Genomic DNA, 21,985 nt, shown 5'->3' with positions numbered 1-21,985 from the left:
ATCTGCCTGACCCAGTCTCTGCTCCCTGTAGTATGATTTTTTTTTTTTTTTTAAGATTTTATTTATCTGAGAGGTAAAGTTAGAGATAGGGAAAGACAGAGAGAAAGGTCTTCCGTCTGTTGGTTTACTCTACTCCCCAAATGGCTGCAACTGCTGGAGCTGGGCCGATCTGAAGCCAGGAGCCAGGATGTTCTTCCAGGTCTGCGACATGAGTGCAAGGCCCCAAGCACTCTGGCCATCTACCACTGCTTTCCCTGGGCCATAAGCAGAGAGCTGGAGTGGAAGAGGAGCAACCGGGAAGTGACCCGGCGCCCTTTGGGGAGGCTGGTGTTGCAGGCAGAGGCTTAACCCACTATGCCACAGCGCCAGGCCTTGCAGTAAGTCAGGTTGCATCAGTCCTCCAACTTTGTCCTGCGGTATCCTGTTGGTTAGTATGTCTTTTGCCTTACCATATGAACTGTAAAATCAGTTTGTTGAGAGCCACAAAGTAAATTGCTGGGATTGTGTTGAATCTGTACATCAAATTGTGAGGAACTGACATCTTAACAGAACTGTGTCTTTCTATCCAAGAACATGGAATGTATCTGTTTTAGTTAGTTCTTTGAGTTCTTTCATCAGAGTTTTGTAGTTTTCCTCATGTAGTTTTTGGGCATATTTTGTTAGGTTTTACCTAAGTAGTTTTACTTTGGTGATGCTTTTAAATTTCAGACTTTTTGTTCACCTCTAGGTTGTTGGAAAGCAGTTGACTTTTTTATATTAACTTTGTATCCTGCAGCCTTACTGTAATTTCTTATTAATTCCAGGAGGAAATATTCTCTTAGATTTCCTGTGTAGACCACCATCTCATCTGCAAACAAAGAGAGATATCTTTCTTCTGAATTTTTATACCTTTTATTTCCTGTACTTGTTGCATTAGCTGGGACTTCCCAGACAATATTGAAAAGCAGTTATGTGAAGGAATATCTTTGCTGTGTTGTTGATCTTAGCAGGAAAACTTTTAGTTTCTTGCCATTAAGTAAGTGTCAACTGTAGGTTTCCTATAGATACTCTTTATCAAGTTCCCCTCTATTTTCTAATTTGCAGAAAGTCTTTATCATGGATGGGCATGGGGTGATATCAGGTGCTTCATTTCTGATATGATGTTCTTGACTGCTAGAATTTCTTATTCTTAGAATTTCCGTATTTCCATTTGCATTATCCGTCTCTTCTTGGGGTTTTCCACTTTTTCCATTAAACCCCTTACTTAGTATATTAATCATACTGTTAAGAAATTCCTAGTCTAGAGGTTAGTTTTGGGGTGTAGCAGGTTAAACTGCTGCACTTTGGATCCAGCGCCCTGTTAATGCACCTGTGAAAGCAGGGGAAGAGGACCCAGAAACTTGGGTCCCTGCACCCGCATGGGAAACCTGGGTGAACTCCCGTCTCGCGGCGTCAGCCTGGCCCGGCCCTGGCCACTGTGGCCATTTGCAAAGTGCACCAGCAGATGGAAGAAGATGTTTCTCTGCCTCTCCTTCCTCTCTCTCTAACTGGCTTTCAAACAAATAAATAAGTCTCTAAAAAAAAATCCAGTCTGATAATTCTAACATTCCTGCTATGTCAGAGTCTGGTTCTGATGCTCACCTCTTCAAACCACACTGTCTGCCTTTTAGTATGCCTTGTAACTTTTTTGTTGAAAGCTGACGTGCTGTACTGCATGCACGGAGCTGCTGCAGATGGCTGTAGGAATGTAGCAGCCAGGGGTTGGGGAGAATATCCTGTAGTCCACAATTAGGATGATTAGGTCTCGCCTTTTTTATTCTTTTTAATTTTTTTTATTTGAAAGGCAGACTGACAGGGCGGTGGGGGGAGAGAAGGGAGAAAGAAAGTAAGTCAATCCTCCATCTGATGGCTCACTCCCCATAAGCCAAGAGCAAGGAGCCCCATCCAGGTCTCCCACATGGGAGGCAGAGGTCCAAGTACTTGGGCCATTTTCTGCTACCTTCCCATGCACATTAGTGGGGAGCTGGATCAGAAGCAGAGCAGCTGGGACTGGAACCAGCACTCCAATTCGGGGTGCCAGTGTTGAGTGGTGCCCTAGCCCTCTGCATCACAATGCAGGCCCCAGGTCTCAGTCTTTTGGTGAGCCTATGTCCCTACACAGTGACCAGTGCTTTCGGGGTTTTTGCCCCATAGTTTGGCTTTTGGGCAGAGACCTAATGATAGTGAGAGAGCAAACCATGCACACTGGGGGAGGGAGGCGTGTGGGCATTTGGCCCAGTAATTAAGATACCAGCTAAGACCCCTGGGTCCCCTCTCAGAGTGCCTGGGGTAGAAACTTGACTCTGGTTTCTGACTTCCTTCCTACTAATGCAAATCCTAGGAGGCCATGGTAATGGCTCAGGTAATTGGACTTCTGCCACTCATTGGGAGACCTGAATTGAGTTCCTGGCTCCTAGCCCAGGGCTGTTGTGGGCATTTTGGGGCATAAGCCAGTGGATGGGAGCTTGCATTCTTTCTCCCTCCCCACCCCCATCTCAAATAAGTAAATACTTTTTAAAGTTCATGGAATATGTATATGTAAAAACTATATCAATCTCAAAAAAAATTTTATGCCAAAATAAACTTCCTTTTTCCATGAACTTTTATAATTACCCTCATTTAAGAAGCAACTTGGAGACTGAAGCATGCCTGGGAGCAGGCTAGGTGGTAGATGAGGATAGAAAGCTGAAGACAGCCAGAGCATGAAGGAGTTGGTAGATCGTTATGAGAACCTTGAATTTTCCCCTAAGACTGTCTTTTGTGCAGCGTGACAGATTTGGCCATGACTGCAGGATGGAAGTTAGGGCAAGGTACGGAGCAGGAGACTGGTGAGGAGACTAGCCAGCAGTGGGTAGTGATTAGTGATTGAATTTTTTTTACATTTTTTTTGAAGGTAGAGCCAGTAGAAAATAAAAAGGATTGGATATAGGCTATTAGAATTAAAAAAAAATTCTGGGACTACAGATGACTTCTAGATTTTTAGTCTGAACAACTAGGACATAATTGTGAACTGAGGAAGATGGTAGGAGAGTTTTGGGCGTCTTAGGTTTCAGAAACCTCTTGGGTTGAGTAGGTAGATGGAAGTATCATCTGGGGTTCAGCGGGGAGGACTGAGGAGCAGACAGAAGCCCAACAGCTGTGAGCATTGCGTGATATTTCTAAGTGATAGAATCAGATGAGAGAGAAGCTGAAAGGTGGATGAGTGAGTTTGGAGGCCAAGTTGACACCAAGGGAAACTTGAGAAGGTGTGGCTAGTGAGTGGAGTCGAATCCGCGCACAGTGTGTTTTCCAGGGCGGGAATGGTGACATCCGGCCAATGCTGTGGACAGATCGAGGAAGCGGAGGACGTCATCATAAGTTTGTGCCTACATGTTTGTCACCTCCATTGGGCTGAGAGCTCCTAGGGGCCAGGATTGGCATCTGGAGTGTGGCTGCAGCTTTGAAGTCACTGAAGTGTGGCACTCAGGTTTTTTGTTTTTGTTTTTGTTTTGTTTTGTTTTGACAAGCAGAGTGGACAGTGAGAGAGAGACAGAGAGAACAGTCTTCCTTTACCGTTGGTTCATCCTCTAATGGCCACTGCGGCCGGCGCACCGCGCTGATCCGAAGGCAGGAGCCAGGTGCTTTTCCTGGTCTCCCATGGGGTGCAGGGCCCAAGCACTTGGGCCATCCTCCACTGCACTCCCGGGCCACAGCAGAGAGCTGGACTGAAAGAGGAGCAACAGGGACAGAATCTGGCGCCCCAACCGGGACTAGAACCCGGGTGCTGGTGCCGCAGGTGGAGGATTAGCCTAGTGAGCCGCAGCGCCGGCCGGCACTCAGTTTTACTGTCTGCTTTCTCTTATGCGCTTCGTTCTGTCCCTGTGCACTTTAGTCACATCTGTAAAATGGGGAGGAAACAGGACCTTTGCTGTTGAGTCGTGCAGATCACACGTGTAAAGCACAAACGAGCCCCTCCCACGTAGACACCTGCTAATAGCCGTTACTTCAGCAAACCTGGCGCACTGCCCCTCCCTGTGGAGCAACGTTTGTTGAATGAAGGAGTGAAATTAGCTTTTGTCTGTTGAGCATTTCATTCAAGGTGTTCTCTGTGAACTTGTAACACGGTGTTGTGGCTTTCCCCAGGACTGATCCTCACCGCAAACTCTGGCAGGAGAGAGGAAGAGAGGGCCTAGGGGCCGGGCTGACGCCATGGAGCTCCCCAACTACAGCCGGCAGCTGCTGCAGCAGCTCTACACCCTGTGCAAGGAGCAGCAGTTCTGTGACTGCACCATTTCCATCGGGACCATTTACTTCAGGGCCCACAAGCTCGTCCTGGCTGCAGCCAGCCTCCTGTTCAAAACCCTGCTGGACAACACAGACACCATCTCCATTGATGCGAGTGTGGTGAGCCCTGAGGAGTTTGCCCTCTTGTTGGAGATGATGTATACTGGCAGACTGCCTGTGGGCAAGCACAACTTCTCCAAAATCATCTCCTTAGCCGACAGCCTCCAGATGTTCGATGTGGCCGTGAGTTGTAAAAACCTTCTGACCAGCCTCGTGAGCTGCTCTGTCCAGGGCCAGGTGGTGAGGGATGTGTCTCCGCCAGCCTCCGAACCGCCCAGGAAGGAATCGGAGAAGTCTGAAGTAGAAGTTCTTTCCTCTACAGAACCTCCTCCCGCCGAGGTGTCTGCCACGGCTGGGGGCCCTGTGAAAGCTGAGGCAGAGGAAGCAGCCCCTGCAGCTCCACAGGACACCGGGGTGGACCCTGCCAGTGGTCAGGAGACGGTGGGTGGCGCAGGAGCTCCAGTGGAGCCTTCTCCGACCGCTGAAAGTCGTTGCCCGTCCCCTGTTGTCCAGACCTTTAGTGAGGCAGAGGAGGCAAGCACCGAGCCAGGTAACACTCGCTTACTTATTGCTTTGTTTTCTGTCAGTTATGAGGTTCCATGATCTTTATTAGCTTTTGTTTGTTTCATTGATAAATTTACCCAATACTTCTTTGAGGCAGGAAACCAAGATGGAGTACAGTGCCTTACTGGGGCGTTCTTTTAAAAGTGCCTGTGTTTTCCACGGTTGAGAGGCTGGAGGTGAACTACAGCACGCAAAAGCAGGATTGAAATTTCTGCTGATGATCCGTGCTGCTACCAGGCTGAGGAGAGGACAGAGGAGGGAGCTGGGAGAGGGGCTGGGACACAGCTGCGACCTGAGCGTCCTCAGACAGCTTCAGCTTTTCAGCTGCTTCACGGGATTAGTGACTGACTTATTTTATTGTGTTCTACCTCAGAATGTGAGAGGCAGCGCTGCCACCTGGATTTCCTTCTGGAAAATGAAAGTGTCTTCTCAGACGCAGTCTTGGTTACTCAGGATGTTTTAAAAAGACTAGAAGAATGTTCAGAAATTAAAGGCCCGCAGAAGGAGGTAGGCATCTCTGAGCTTTATTTGTTTGCTGGTTTCATGTTCTCAGGATATTATTTTAGTTTGCTATTGGAGGAAATGCACACTACTGTGGGGCTGCAGGTGTTGTAAGCTTTAAATTTTCTGACCTCCTTCAAGGGCAGTCTTGCAAAGTACAAGGCAGAATACTCGCCCAGTGAAGTGCAGGGCATGAACATCTCTAATCCAGAGACCCGCAGTCTGGAAAGCTCTAAAGCCGGAAACTTGCTGAGTGTCCTGTGGGCGCCTTGCAGAGGGTTTGGGTTTGGTTGTTTTTTTTTTTTTTTTTAAGATTTATTTCTTTTTTTATTTGAGAGGCAGAATTAGAGAGACAGGGAGAGAGAGGTCTTCCATCTGCTGGTTCACTTCCCAAATGGCCACAACAGCTGGAGCTGAGCCAATCCGACACCAGGAGCCAGGATCTTCTTCCAGGCCTCCCAGCGGATGCAGGGGCCCGAGAACTTAGGCCATCTTCCACTGCTTTCCCAAGCCACAGCCGAGAGCTGGATTGGAAGAGAGCAGCCGAGACACGAACCAGCGCCCACATGGTGCCACGGGCAGAGCCACAGTGCCAGCCCCTGGGTTTGGATTTTCAGACAGAGTTACTGAAGGAGTAAAGCTTGTACAGATATTCCAAAGTCCAAAATTTGAAATGATGCTGTTCCTGAGCATTCTGGATAAGGGGTATTCTACCCGTTTTGCTCACCATGCAAACCCCAGCTGGCAGTTAGTTTTGTTCCGGAATTCTTCTTTGATGATACCATTCTTTCATAATTAAGTGGGCACTATTTTTTAGTTCTGTTTTATGGATGAGAAAACTTTCTCAAAGAGTTGACACAGGAACAGACATTTATCCTAGTGGTTAAGACACTCTTGTGCCACGTTGGAGTCCCTGGGTTTAATTCCCAGCTCCTGACTCCAGCTTCCTGTTACAGTGCACCCTGGGAGGCAGTGGTGATGGTTCAAGTAGTTGAGTTCCTGACAGCCATATGGGAGACCTAGATTACATTCCCAGCTTTGGCCCTGGCTTAGCCTTTGGTGTTGTGGGCATTTAGGCAAGTGAACCAGCAGATGGGAGTTCTCTCTGTCTCCCTGCTTCTCAAATAAAATTTAAAATTAAAAACAAAAAAACAAAAACAAAAAAAAAGCAGTGATGTAACTTGGCAGATATCACAGGCAGAGCTCCTGAGACTCTGAGCCAGAATTCAGACCTAAGCGTCTGCCTTCAGAGCTGTTCCCTTCTGAGTTGTACTGCATCCCAGCAGGGCAGAGATGGTACATGTGGCAAGAAGGTTTCAGAATTGCCTGACAGAACTGCCCGCTGGTTATCAGGCTGTGTTTCTTAGCTGACCTTTCGGTTTTTAGTGACTCAGTTGAGACACTGTACCTGTTATGCTGAAGGACATTAAGTTTTTTTTATATTTTGCACTTGCTTGTCCTCCTAACTGTTCATCATTTTTGTTGCTTTGTTATTATTGTTGTTTTCCTTGATAGGTTACAGCCTTATCTCCTCATTTTCTCTCTTAAGGTTTCCTCTCGCTTTCCTTTGGCTACAGAGAAGCAACATTATTCCCTAGATTAGCAGGATCGAATTATTAACATCACCTCTATACTTACTTGAACTGTGTCTTGGAAATTTTTTCCTAACACTAGTACCTAAAAGTGCCTGACATATAATAGGCGCTCAAGAAATGTCTGTTATACATGGATGGACTCATTCAACATTTCTTTCTTTTTTCCCAGTTCTTGTTCTAATCTTTTGATGGCAATGACATTAATAGTACTTTGAAAGAGCAGAGATTCTCTGTTGGTGATCATTATAGGCTTATGCTGTTTCTTCTCCGGTTTTAGAGGTCAGAGTAAGAGCTCTACAGACTACTTGGCTGCTGTGTTTAAAATTGATTCTGTTAGAGTCCATAATAAATCTTTCAACTCCAGAAAGAAAAAAGGGAAAAGATGCTTTAAGAACATCAGATTACATTAAGTATGGAGTTGGGGAGGTGCCACTTTGCACTTAGGCACTCCACTTCTCTGGCACTTTTAGCTTCATAGCAGCTTGCTTGCCATGCAGGAGTCGGGGCCTCCGTGAAGTACGTAGCCTGAGAAGTTGTGATATATGCCCTGGAACCATCTCCACAATGAAGCAGCACCGCGAAGAGTTTCTTCGTCATGCCCCTCCTGCCGCCTTTCAGTTAGCCATCTTCCCAGTAACCACTGATCTTTCTGTCACTGTAGACTAGACTAGTTTGTGTTTTCTGGGGTGTTACATAGATGGGATCATGGAATATGTCTTCATTGACTTCTCTAATGCAGCATAGTTACTTTGAGATCCATCCAAGCTGTTGTGTGTTCATTCCTTCTTATTGCTGGGCAGTGTTCCATTGTGAGGACATAGCATTCTTACCCGGCTCTACCAATTACTGGCATTGTGACCTTGAACAACTGAGTCTTTATAGGCCTTACTTCCTAATTTATAAAAATCCTGCATAGAGGATCACAGTAAATTAATCAAGATTACTTAATGGGTCAGCATGGTGGCGCAGCAGGTAAAGCCACAGCTTGCAATGCTGGCATCCCATACCAGAGCGCTCTGCTGCCAATCTGACTCTTGCTAACGTGCCTGGGATAGTAGAGGAAGATGATGCAGGTGTTCGGACACCTGCCACTCACGTGGGAGACCCAAATGGAGTTCTGGCTCCTGGCTTCAATCTGAACCAGCACCAGCCATTGCGGCCATTTTGGGAGTGAACCAGCAAATGGAAGATCTCTACATCTCTCCCTCTTTCTCTGTCATTCTGTCTTTTAAATAAATAAATCTTAAAAAAAAAAAAAAAGATTATTTATACAACACTCACAGTAAAATTCCAGGCACACAGTAGCAGCTAAGTAGCAACTGTTGTTGATTTAGTAGCTCTGTACTTTTGGACCTAATAGACCTCAAAATGCCCATTTTCCCCAATGCCTTTTAATATCTTATTCCATGGTCATCTTTTCTGACACAGGAGATGATCTGCTGCTACTTCAAGCTTAATTTGTAAGGCGTACTTCAAATAGGCGCCACCACGCACTCGGAAGCAGCTCTCTGTGCTGCAGGGACATTGTCTGGTATGAGGTGAAGCTGTGAGTCTGTAGCACAGTGGTGCAGTGATGTTCAGTATTGCCTGGTGTGCTTGTTAAAATGTGAGTCTCCATGGCCTGATTTCCAGAACCCAGTCTTTACCTTGTGGTGGAGTTTGGGAATCTAAAAATTTGAGATTTATTGATTTATTTGAAAGGCAGAGCTAGAGAGGCAGAAGCAGAGAGAGGACTTCCATCCGCTGGTTCACTCCCCAGATGGCCACAACACCCAGAGCTGCGCCGATCCGAAGCCGGGAGCTTCTTCCAGGTCTCCCATGTGGGTGCAGGGGCCCAAGGACCTGGGCCATCTTGTACTGCTTTTCCAGGCCATAGCAGAGAGCTGGATCGGAAGTGGAGCAGCCGGGACACAAACCGGTACCCATGTGGGATGCCAGCACTGCAGGCAGCAGCTTTACCCGCTACACCACAGCGCCTGCCCGGGAATCTAACAAATCTTTAACAAATTTCCCTGGGTTGCTGGTTGTGGTGTCATCTGCAGACCACTCTTTGAGAAGCAGTGCTGGAGAGGTTAACAGCTTAACAGAGCTCTTAGTGTGCATCTTCTGGTACTTCCTGGTGTTGTGGGAGGCCATGGAATACTCATGTTTTCACAAGTGTTGCTTCCCCTTGACCCTGCTGATGTTTACTGAGCAATTGCTCTGTACCAGGAAAGTAAATGTAAGACTCAATCCCTGTCCTTACGGTGTCTTGATGGCAAGGAAGTCCTGCGATTCTTTGTGGGGATGCGTGTGCAGCAGTCGTAGGAGACCTCGGTGACGACAGTAGTAAGGACTGTGCACTGGGAGCAGCCTAATTTTGAGTCAGTACAATTTTAAAGGTTGTTTGAAGATTTTTGTTTGTTTTTCTAATTATACAGTTTTAGCTCCCAAATGGCTTTGAATGATTTGTTGGTGGTTGGCAGCAGTTGGTGGCGGTTGTCAGGGTCGTCATGAGAACGTAACTTGAGAGTCAGTAAAGGAGCCTCCCAAGGGATACAGCATTTTGGAGCTTGTGAAGGCTCGGAGTGACGGGGGCTGTGGCTGAGGTGGGTCAAATAGCCAGTTTCTTTTCTGAACAGTAGATGGGCAGGGGCTGGTGGCCTGGATTGAGTTTAGGGAGATGTGAACCAGTGTCGTGATTACTTTATGTCCTGAGATAAGTGATGAAAGGTGGCAAAGCCACTCCCTGAGCAGTGACTGCAGCAGCACGAGAAGAGGCTGAGCTGTGTGGATCATGTGAAAGCAAAGCCAGAACTGATGAAGGAAAGGGCTCATGGGAAATGCCTCTGCCTTGTCCATCTTGGCATAACATCCCCTGCCCATTAGAAAAAGCGAGGAGTGAACTGGGAGGCTCTGACTAAGCCGAGTGAAGCTGATGTGAAGCCAAGCTCAGATCTCCTTCCGTCTTTGTGCTGGGACTTTGCATTGTCGTCCTTCTTTCCTCCTAACCGTATCCTTGCTTGTAATGAATTGCATATAAAGCAAAGTGGATCTTGGACTAGAATAAGGGGGTAACTTTTCCTACTATTGGTTTCTGTGCTGTTTAACTCACTTTTTACCTAAAGTTCTAGAAAAACTCCCAGGGCTGAAGACCTAGTGATATTTTTTTCTCCTTCAACTTTATTTCAAAAGCAAACAAGTGTCTTCTAGGTAAATCTGGTGTTTTCAACCATTTCACTGCTTGGGAGGTTTGTCCAGTGTTATAGGCCTCTCTTTTGAGGACTGTATTCACTGGCAGAGTTGGGTAACCCTCTTAAGAGTGAGCTAATGGGATTGGTTATGCAAGTCTATGAGAGGTGAAAATAAGTTGTGGTTTTTCTCAACCTCCTCTCTGTCAGTTATTAAGTCTGGAGATATGCAGCCATAGATAGAAGAGCTAATGGTTTTATGGCCAAGGGATTCCATTCAATTAAACATTCATTGGATACCTACTGTGTCCCAGTCTCCATAACTAATCATTGAGCAGTGGTACAGATTATCTAGATATTTCCCAGTGTTCAAAGTCAATGCTGAATCTATAAGTCCAAAAGAATGCAGTCTAAAAGGATTTGATTCCACTCCACATCTGGGAGCTAGGACTGAGTGAAAGGGGGTTCAGGTCTAGGGAGTGTGCAGTTTCATCCAGACTGCTCTACACTGTCCTTGAAACCTTCGGCAAGTGACTCAAGCTCTCTGTGTGTCTGAAGTGGAGTGACACCACTGCAGTGTCGGACGGTGCTGAGTGACCGTGCTCAGGTGCTTCTCGCCATTGCCTGACCCTCCGCATTCTGGGAGCCTGGGTCAGCAGGCAGAGACTGGAACTCACGCAGCTGCCAGGGCAGGAAGCGCACGTTTGGGGGAAGCAGGTACATCACCCAGAAGCCTCGAGTTGAGGGGACACCAAGTGGTTCCTCCCAGATTTACCCCTGTATTTATACATGAGTATTTTATTTGTGTGACCATACATTAACTTGAATTTATGAAAGTCCCTGTAAGTCCAGAGAGTCAGAGGAGTTCCAAATGTGTGGGGAAAGAACTGAGCCACTTTGGCAGACTCCATTTTGGTTCCGCTCCTGGAGTTCGTTAACATGATTCAGCCTGTCACAGTGTGTGACGCCCTTCTGTTTAGGCAGAGATACTCTTTCTGAAAAGGGCTTACTCCATCGTGGAGCCCCAGTCAGCATGGGCGGCCAGTGGAGTAATAACGGTAATGCTGGGTCTGGTGTGGGTGCCCAGAAGGTTCTGGAACAAAGACTGGAGAGCAGAACTGTGCCAGCAGCTGACTGCTCCCTCCTGGCCCTTTCATCGGCCCACTCCTGCTTCTCTTCCCAGATGGTCACCCTCGCATCACTGCTGTGCAGTGAAGTTAACAAATGTTTTAATTTCACTGCTGAGTAGTTCTGCAGAAGGGATAATAAGAAGCACATCAGATGCCACCATTGATGAAGGCGGCTCTTCCCCACTAGCTCGAATAATAACGCCAGACAAATTGGATAAGGAGAGAGCTGGGCTTGGATTACTCAGAGAACTTCAAGTAAAAAGAAAGCAGCCTAGGGCAGGCTGAGAAAGCCATGTGCTGGACCTGTTCAGGTGCACAAGCAGACGCAGGAAGTGAGGGGGAAACAGAGGAGGAAGCGTGTGTACTAGGGCTGTTACACGGGGTGGGTCCGCCTTACGATCTGTAACTGTAATTCATCAATTACTCCGAAAACAGCGCGTTTCGTACCTCACAGTTCCTGAGGGTCGGGATACGGGTGAAGCCTGGCTGAGTGCTCTGACTCAGCCCCTGTAGGGCTGCCTTCCAGGATGGCAGCTTGCCTGCCAAGGCTCAGCTGGGGAGTATCTCTTCCTTTTCCATTCTCAAGGCTGTTGGCTGAACACACAGTCCCCTGCCATGTGGGCCTCTACCTCAGTCAGCTCACAGTATGGCCGCTTGGCTTCTCCAAGAGCATGGGCAGAGAAGCACGTGCATGGAGATGTGCAAGATGGAAGTCATGATGGCCTGACCTCACAAGTGGCATCCTGGGGTTGGCATAGCGATACAGCAGGCTAAGGTACCACCCGTGACACTGGCATCCCATATGGCACTGGTTCAAGTCCCGGCTGCTCCACTTCTGATCTCGCTCCCTGCTGATGCACCTGGGAAAGCAGCAGAAGATGGCCCAAGTCTTTGAGCCCCTGTCACCCATGTGAGAGACCAGAATAGGGTTCCAGGCTCCTGGCTGCAGCCTGACCCAGCCCCTGCCATTGTGATCATTTGGGGAATGAACCAATGGATAGAAGATCTCTCTTTCTCCCCTTGACTGTCCTTCTCTCTCTCTGTAACTCTTTCAAATAAATCTTTAAAAAAAAAATAGTATCCCATTACTCGTGCAGTCTTGCCAGTCAGCCCGTAGGCATGGATGAATACGGAGGTGGAAGTCCCCCAGAGCCATTTTGGAGTCTGCTATCTCAGGGCCGCACCACATGAGCAACAAAAAGGTGCTCTAAGGAGACAATAGATCAGCTGATAAAAGCATGAACATTGAATTAATTTGACTAAAGGGGATTAACCATTTAAATGATATTCGTGGGGCTGGTGTTATGGCACAGCGAGTAAGCCACCTCCTGCAATACTGGCATCCCATATGGGCACTGGTTTGATTTGTGTCCCAGCTGCTCCACTTCTGATCCAGCTCCCTGCTAATGGCCTGGGAAAAGCAGTGGAAGGTGGTGCAAAAGTTTGGGCCCCTGCTACCAAATGTGGGAGACCCTGACTTTGTGGCATAGCAGGTATAGCCAACACCCGTGACACCTGCATCCCATGTGGACGTAGGTTCGAGTCCCAGATGTTCCACTTCCGATTCAGATCCCTGCTGATGGCCTGGGAAAGCAGCAGATGATGACCCAAGTATCTGGGCTCCTGCCACTCATGTGGGAGACTGGGATGAAGCTCCTGACCTCTAGCTTTGGCCTGGCCCAGTCCTGGCCGTTGTGGCCATCTGGGAAGTGATCAGCAGATGAAGATTTCTGTCTTTCCCCTCTCTCTGACTTTCAAACAAATAAATACATTTTTTAATGATATCCTCGTTTCTTTTTTTTTTTTTCTTTTTGATAGAGAAAAATGAGTTAACTTAGGTTCATGTAAGTTACCCCAATGAAATCTTAATGTGGACCATTAAACTATATTTTATCTAAGCTAACTTTTGGAGATGACCACAAACATAAAAAACTTTATTATTTATGTGTTTATCCAGAAAGTAGAGAGAGAAAAAGAGAGATCCATCTTCATTTGCTGGTTCACTCCCCAAATGCCCTGGACAGCCAGGGCTGGGCCAGGCCAAGTCCAAGAACCAGGAGCTCCATCAGCATCTCCCTTCCGGGTGGGGTGGCCTCCTTCCCATTTGTGTGAGAGAGAGTCTGTCAGACCAAAGAGAGGAATGCTGACTGGAATGTTTTTGCCACTAGGCTAGTTGATATTGTAGTACCAGGCAGAAGCATCCAGACGGGGAGCTGGGTTTTACATGTGGCCCTGAGACCTCTGGAGCACGAGGCATGGCCTGCAGGAACCAGTTTGTGCAGATTGAAATGGGGGTGGGTGTTGGAGCCTGTTTTGAAGGTCACCTGCAGAAGGTAAAAGTTACAGCTGTGCCTGTGGGGCTGGCGCTGTGGCGCAGTGGGTTAACGCCCTGGCCTGAAGCGCCGGCATACCATATGGGTGCCGGTTTGAGATCCGGCTGCTCCTTTTCCGATCCAACTCTCTGCTGTGGCCTGGGAAACAGTGGAGGATGGCCCAAGTCCTTGGGCCCTGCACCTGTGTGGGGGACCCAGAAGAAGCTCCTGGCTCCTGGCTTCGGATCGGCGCAGCTCCGGCTGTTGCGGCCAATTGGGGAGTGAACCAGCAGATGGAAGACCTCTTTCTCTCTCTGCCTCTCCTTTCTCTGTGTAATTCTGACTTTCAAATAAATAAGTAAATCTTTAAAAAAAAAAAAAAGCTGTACATGTTAGAGATTTTTAAGAGAGAAGTACAAAGGGAGAAACAATGAAGGATCCAGATGAATCACAGGAGCTGCCTGTGGTTATGCGTTTGGAAGAACCAGCGAGGATGGCTGCAGAGGAGTGAGCGGGCTTACCCAGGACGCCCACGAGGGCAGAGCAGAACGGTGCTAGAGGCAATAGGAATGCCACGTGCCGCAGAAAGATCAAGCGGTCCAGGCCAGAGGCAAGGCCTGCTGTGTAGACTGTTGCTTAAGAAATTCTGAAGCCCCTTCAGATTGGAAGTGATTAACATGGGGTACTTAATATGTGAGTTGTATGTGCTTAGAACTGACAGCTACAAGCCCACATGTTGTTAGCCTTAATTATTACAGAATTTATCTGAAAGTAGTAAGACCCATGTCTTTCTAAATTGTCATTCATATTATAAATGATTTAAGTGTGCTTTTTTCATAAATTGTGAGATTTTAATTGCATTCTCAAATAATAAAATGACAGCTTATCAAATTTGAAATTCAGATATCTTTGTCCAAGAAATACTCAAAATGTCATAAGATCCACAGAGGTATAATTAGGAAAGACATGCATGAAGTTTGTTAAAAATTCACCAAACTTCTATTAGGCGGCAGGCTGTGCTAGTGGCTGAGCATACAGAGCTCTGGAATATACAAGCCCTGTCATGAAGAACTCTAGGAGGAGGGAACAATAGGCAAGTTACTGTCCTAGCGCATGACAAATCGGAATCAGGAGCAGCGACAAAGAGGGGAAGCCTGTGTGTGGGAAAGGCTCCCCGGCCGAGGTGACCCTGAGCAAGGTCCATGCCGCGAGTCAGGGTCTCCCTGAGGACAGAGTGGGAGCCTGAGACAGCAGGAGTGGGGGAGAAAGTGCCTGTGGGGTTCTTATTCCTGGCTAATGTCTCTCTCCTTTGTTCCACAGACCCTAGTGGAATGTCTTAGGGGTGAAGGACATTCAGCATTTCAGAGAATCCTGAATAAAGTAAGAGAGGAGAGCCTGGATGCTTCGACTGTTGTGGCCCTGTTGAGGCTGTGCCAGGATTCTAATCCTGCAGTCAAGACAGCTCTGTTACACAGAACACCCAAAGATGCAGAAACAGGGCTTCCCACAGGTGGGTGCTGTAATGTTCATTCCTTCCAAAGGTGCCTGCCTCCAGTGGCTTAGTCACTAAGTGGCTTCCATATGCATTCTGGGCCCAGTTCTAGAAGCTGCATGTTAAATATCTACAAACTAAATTTGAGTCTCCATTTATAGCCCCTGGTTAACTAGTCTCTTACCTTAACATTGGAGAATACCAGCCGTGTTCTGCCTTTCAGAAGCCACATAGCCAAATCCGTGGCTTGAGTGTCCAGGGTGAGCTGGTTCACTGACAGCACTTAACGGCGGGTGCTTCTCTCATTTGGGTTAGGTACAAAGCAGTGGCCTTGCCAACCAAAAGTTAACCTCTGGCTGCCTCTCCAGCTTTGTGCTTCGACAGATAAATGAAACATTTTTCCTTTCATAGAGTTTAAACAGAATAATAAAGTGTTTTCCTCTCTAAAAGCAATTCTGCATTCAGGTGCTCAGAATAGGCTGAGAATCACTTTACTATTCTGTTAGATCTCTTGACAAACCATGCTGTCATTTTCTTCAAATTGACTAGCTTCTCTTGTGTGTCTCTAATTCTTTCTCCCCCAGGGAGCACGGAGCAGGGAAAGACCTTGTCTGTCCTATTACTAGAACACAAAGAGGGCCTGATACAGTGTGTGACACAGCTGAGGCCCATTATGGAGTTCCTGGAAACAGCCAAGGAGGGATTCCTGCCCTGCACTGAGAAAAGGGTAACTGTCAAGTAGCTCCTCCCCCTTCCTCACTCATACAGCACTTCAAAAAATAAACAAGTGAACACCAGGTCTGCCGCACATAGCACTTTTGACCTTGGTATTTTGTGCCTGGTATATAGTCAATACCTCGGAATCCAGACCCTTCGTGTCCCTTGCAGCAGCCTCGAGAGCTGTGCACGTTGCAGCAGTGGTTAACACTTCGCTGGATGCAGGCAGACCAGTACGCGATTCTCCTGCTCACACTCGGGGAAGTTTTGTTATAAACAGGCACACAAGAGTTAAAGTGTGAGGCACATTTGTCATTATGATGACACGCTTCCTCTTTACAGAAATGACCCTATGTAGAAAATTGGGAAACAAGCAAATAAGAAAAATTCAAATTTCACTACTCAGAGATAATCACTGCCACCATTTGGAGCGAGTGTCCCCACTCTTCCTTGTTTGAGTCATCTTGGGACGAGTTTATACAGAACACAGGGCTTCCTAACTGGGTTTTGAATTTAGTATGTTAGTACGTTTCTATTTCAATATGTACAATGTGGATTTTTGTAGCTGTGTCATATTCTAATGGGTATACCGTAATTCACTAATTCCTTATCGTTGGGCTTTTGTTTTTTAATTTCTTTGCCATTATACTTGGTACTCCACAAAACATCATTGCAAACATATCTTTGTGTGCAAGCTTCTCAACTTAGTTCCTTAGAATAATTTCCCAGAAGTAGCATTTTGGAAAGAGAGGATAACATTTCCCGCTGCTGGGTGCCTGCTGCCAGACTGCCCTTCAGGAAGGTTGGACCGATTTGCTCTCCCCCCAGCTAGCATCTGAAATCCTCATAAAACTGCTGGCGGGACTGCACAGTGCAACTAGATAACTGTAGTTGTTGGTGCTATTGATTTCAACTTTGTGCTAAAAATATTTTTATATCTGGAAGGGAAGAATAGGGATAGAGGACTGTTGTGGCATCAATTCTTAAAACTGGGGAGGGGGGTGACTTAAATATTTAGCAGCGAAGAAGTTGAGAAAACACTAATATAGCTGAGTGCTGGATTCATAGGACTGGATCCCAGATTTTATTTTTCTCTGATCTTCTATTGCGTGTGTGTGTGTGTGTAAATGGAAACATTTAATCTCAAAACTGTTTTTCAAATTATGTTTTGAACTCTCTATGTTATTTGAATGTCTTAGAGAAAAATGATACAGAGAAGAGATTGCACTCCTCTTTTCTCCTTTGCTTCAGATTGCCCTTTCAGGCACTCAGTTTATGTAAGTTGCTTATAGCTGTCGTGGTACCTGATTCCCTGTTTAGTGAGTTCATTCAATTACTCATTCAAACCCTTTCCTTATTAGCTAGATTGAATGTGTCCTTTGAACTGTTTCATTATCTTGGTGAAATGGCATTCATAGATAGAGCCCAAACTTAGCCTTGTTGTCTGAGCGAGAGAGACCACACTGTCATTTTCTCTGTCACTTTCAGTTTACTTGACACAAAAAGCTGAAAGAGAAGAACTTGATTTAGTTATAAATCACAAAAACACTTCTTAAGATTGGGGTTCCACCAGATCTTCATTAAGCTATTCCTTCTCGTGAAAATTGAAGCAAACTGATAAAATGGGAGTGTAGAGGTGAATGTTGATTGAATAGCCAGAGTACTTTACATCATCTGAAAGTATAACTGGGCTTTCTAGAACTTAATTCCATGATGAAATTATGCTGCTTATGGGTGCCCTGTCTCTTATCCTTAAATGCTTTGGTTTCTTTTTGTAAGAAACAGTAAATAGAAATGTTTTTATGTCAGGACTGGAAACAGACATAAAAAAAATAGGAATTACTATAGTTTCTGTTTATTGCTGACTGTGTGCCAAGCAATATATTGAGGACATTTAAAAATTCGTATTTCTTTTAATTTTACCTGAAAGAAATCTTCCATCTTCGGCTTCACTCCCCAAGTGCCTACGTAAGCCAGGGACTAGGCCTGGCCAAAGCAGGCACCTTGAACTCAATTCAGGTAACTTCATTCCGTGCCAAATGCCAGCCCCTATTGAGGACCTTTTGTTGTTATTATTTTTTTTCTTAGAATTTATTTATTTATTTGGAAAGCAAAGTTTCAGAGAGAGAGAGAGAAGTATCTTCATCTACTGATTCACTCTCCAAATGGCTGCAAATCTGAGAAGGGCTAGTTTGAAGCCAGGAGCCAGGAACTCCATCCAGGTCTCCCTTGTGGGTGGCAGGGACCCAAGTACTTGGTCCATCTTCTGCTGCTTCCCATGCACATTAAGTCATGGATTTTATTTTCACCTGAAATATGAGGAGACAGAAGCGTAGGGAGGTTAAGGAACTCACCCGAGTTCAGCAGGGACCTGGGCTTCTCATCAGAGCACAGCTTCTTAACCCCTGCGTTTCGACTCCCAGTGGTATCAACGCTGCTGTTACCTCTTGAAGATCACACATGTCCATGGCGTTGCTCTAGCCTGTGCCACAGCAGCTTCGTGTTACGGAACCCCCATAACAGCTGTGCAAGAGTTGGTATTGCTACTTCTTTTGCAAATGAGGAAAGTAAGGCTCAAAGAATTAAATAACTTGCCCAAGGTCACACAAACAATAAATAATAGAACTAGGGTTTCAACTGGATCTGACTGTAAGGCCCATAAATGCTTACTGGCTGCCTCATGTATATCAGGTTATGGCTTAGGAACTAAGATTTCGCACTGAAATTGGTATAATTTTTAGATATAAGCTGTTAAATTATGATTCATTTAGTTAATCTACTGTATATTTAGACCTTAAAGAGCATGATTTTCTGTACTGACAAGGAATATAACAACTAGATATATTGTGTGTGTGCACACGCGTATGTATGGAAAACCAATTTAGTTTTAAGAGGTAAATGCATTATCTTATAGTGAGAGTTAATTTGATAATGGCAGCCTCTAGCATGCTGCCATGACTGATTGGCTTGACTTGTTCTCCTGAGAGCTCACATCCCAAGGGCAAGCTCATAGTTCAGTTGCTTTGGATCTGTGGAGTATAAGTATGAAAATAGTCCCCTGCTTTATCGAATCCATGAGAGTTAGAGAGAGCCAAGCCATACATAGCCCATTGTAGTCTGATAAGAAATAGTCCTCTTATAATAGGAAAACATCTGTGAAATATCTCGTGGGTTTGTGTGTGTGTGTGTATGTGTTATTTTTTACCTTTTGCTAGAGCCCTATGCCCTTTGGACTGAGAAAATCCCCTTGCATACCAGAGGAGAGCAGGGGGTAGCATTGTTGAATTAAGACTGATGCATGTGGCCATTGAGAACGCAAGGAGTGGGCAATAAACAGCTCACAAGGAAAATAATCCAGAAAGGCCGTCTGTTAATGCAGTACGCAGATTATCTGGGAATTCAAATTACCACTCTGATACGGTAAAAGGAAATAAAATAATAGAATTGCTGTGATTATAACCTACACCAGTATCTTTTTTGTTTTTTTTTGTTTTGTTTTGTTTTGTTTTAGATTTTTTGACAGGCAGAGTGGACAGTGAGAGGTGGACAGTGAGAGAGAGACAGAGAGAGAGGTCTTCCTTTTGCCGTTGGTTCACCCTCCAATGGCCGCCGCGGCCGGCGCGCTGCGTCTGGCGCACCACGCTGATCTGATGGCAGGAGCCAGGTGCTTTTGCTGGTCTCCCATGCGGGTGCAGGGCCCAAGCACTTGGGCCATCCTCCACTGCACTCCCTGGCCACAGCAGAGAGCTGGCCTGGAAGAGGGGCAACCGGGACTAGAACCCCGTGTGCCGGCACCGCAAGGCGGAGGATTAGCCTATTGAGCCACGGCGCCGGCCCTACACCAGTATCTTGAACTTTACTGAGCAGAGACTGAAAAGCGTTGTAAGTATATTAATTAATTGCCAGTCTCTGTTTCTTCTGAAGAACCAGGTTGGATGTAAAGCTCCCTGCAGGGTCCTGCAGGCTGCGTGTAAGAATATTTCCACAAAACGCAAGCAAGTAAAAAAGCATCTGCACTGATCTGCCATTGAGAAAGGTTTCCGTAGTGCGATTTGGAGAATTTTTTCGATTGTTGTTGAAATGGAATAAGGAAGAGACTGGAAAAAAATAATGCTATAGGCCATGGGGGGAGGATGGTGGAGACAGAGTGTCCCATAATGCCAGCTTGCTGGGGTTTCCAGTGGAGTGTCAGATACATTTCCAATTGCCATCACTGGTGTCTGGATGATTGCTTGCCACTGCAGGTGATTCTGAATTGCTGTGAGGGCGGAACACCCAAGGAGACGATAGAAAATTTGTTGCACAGAATGTCTGAAGAGAAGACCCTGACTGCTGAGAGCGTGGTAAAACTCCTCCAGGCCGTGAGGATGACGTTCCCAAACTTGGGCCTTCTGCTGGAGAATTTGCAGAGGTTAGCTGCTCTGCCCAGTGCCACAGGTACTCGTTAATTGTTGACTCTCTGGGCTGGAACTACTGCTGCAGAAAATTATGGCTCACAGCACCCTTTTGGCTCCGTGCTGGGGGAGATAAGATAATATTCAGAAATGTCATTGCAAAACAGAAGCTAGCTATCAAAATCAGCAATTCTCAATATTGCCAAAATTAAGAGCTGAAATTGAGGATGACTTTTCTCCCTCATGGTGCTTCTCTGGTTCTGTTGACTAACATACAGCTTCCCCAGGATCTTCCAGGATCACCTGTGAAAGGCAAAGGAGCAGTCTCACAGGCTGAGCGTTTGGAGGAGCCGGGTAGACAGATGTGAGCAGCAGAGACTCAAAAGCTTGGTTGCCCCATACCCACTTGACAGCTGCCTGGTTGCAGCAGTCCCAGAACTGACTTCTGTCTGTGTCCATTCAGCTGGGGGAAAGGAACCCACATCCCATCCCTTAGATAGACTGCCGGTTGAGCCATTCTGTCCTACCCTAGAACAGTTAGGACCGAGGTGGATTTCAGGAGAAGGCTATTCGGGAAGGGAAAGAACTTTCTTCTAACTTACACTCGTTCAAATTGGAATAACTCAAGAAGTAAAGAAGCAAATGACCTAAATCCTATTAAAGTATGTCAGTATCAACATTTTGACATGTTTGATCTATTGCATTATTTCTATAGTATTGAAATTCTACCATATTTTTACTCTTAGGATTTCCCTCATTAAACAATACAATTCTGTTTTTCTGGCAGTTGTTTACTTCCCATCATAAGGATGTGTATGCAGACACACATAAGAATGTGTATGCAAAATATGGGTTCATTTTATAGCTGTGTGACCCTGAGCAAGTGACTTAACCTTTCTGGACCTCATTTTCTCTGTGAAATGGGGATAAGTTGGTGCCTATCGCACTCATCCTATATGTGCCTGCTATGAGATAGTTCTTGGGAAACATTTGGCCCAGTGCCTGGCACAGAGTGGGCACTGAGATGAGCGTTAGCTGTTAGTATCCTGGTCATCACCACAGACATATGCAATTCCAGTTGTCATTGTATGTGGTTTGTTTTGTTTATGCCTTCAGATAATTTCTTAAGATTTGGTTTCTAGTAGAGTTGCTGGGACAAAGAGGTGAAAAAATTTTTTAAATATCTACAAACCGGGCCGGCGCCGCGGCTCACTAGGCTAATCCTCCGCCTAGCGGCGCCGGCACACCGGGTTCTAGTCCCGGTCGGGGCGCCGGATTCTGTCCCGGTTGCCCCTCTTCCAGGCCAGCCCTCTGCTGTGGCCAGGGAGTGCAGTGGAGGATGGCCCAGGTGCTTGGGCCCTGCACCCCATGGGAGACCAGGAAAAGCACCTGGCTCCTGGCTCCTGCCATCGGATCAGCGCGGTGCGCCGGCCGCAGCGCGCTGGCCGCGGCGGCCATTGGAGGGTGAACCAACGGCAAAGGAAGACCTTTCTCTCTGTCTCTCTCTCTCACTGTCCACTCTGCCTGTCAAAAAAAAAAAAAAATATCTACAAACCTAAGGGAAACTTGGCTTTTCTTCACTTTGAAATAAACATGACCTCTTAAATGGGAATCCCTACCAGACTGGCTCCAAGGACGTTGAGCAGAACTTGGGTCAGCCTCACGCCCCGTCTCTGCCTGCTGTATTTTGGAGTGCCACACGGGTGCTTTCCCTCGGGCCGCACCCGTGTGAGTGACACTCCTTGAATCCGCCCATCTGATCTCAGTAA

General features: G+C 46.4%; 1 protein-coding gene across 2 annotated transcripts in view; it reads left to right on the top strand.

The window, feature by feature from the left end:
• ZBTB40 (zinc finger and BTB domain containing 40) overlaps positions 1-21,985 on the top strand; it is an 80,817-nt gene that overhangs the window by 38,083 nt on the left and 20,749 nt on the right. Inside the window, exons 2-6 of one of the 2 annotated variants that reach the window (XM_002715990.6) lie at positions 4,141-4,891; positions 5,279-5,412; positions 14,934-15,123; positions 15,690-15,832; positions 20,067-20,259. In XM_002715990.6, coding sequence (XP_002716036.2) covers positions 4,207-4,891; positions 5,279-5,412; positions 14,934-15,123; positions 15,690-15,832; positions 20,067-20,259 — 1,345 coding nt within the window. In that variant the 5' untranslated portion in view covers positions 4,141-4,206. The remainder of the gene's footprint in view (positions 1-4,140; positions 4,892-5,278; positions 5,413-14,933; positions 15,124-15,689; positions 15,833-20,066; positions 20,260-21,985) is intronic. The other variant, XM_051856713.3, reaches the window with a different exon arrangement.

Source organism: Oryctolagus cuniculus, chromosome 7 (genome assembly GCF_051225735.1).
Source record: "Oryctolagus cuniculus isolate XC-2025 breed Fujian yellow rabbit chromosome 7, ASM5122573v1, whole genome shotgun sequence".
In the NCBI taxonomy this organism is placed as follows: Eukaryota; Metazoa; Chordata; class Mammalia; order Lagomorpha; family Leporidae; genus Oryctolagus; species Oryctolagus cuniculus.
Note: the sequence above shows the minus strand (reverse complement) of the source record. Positions and strands in the feature narration are given on the sequence as shown.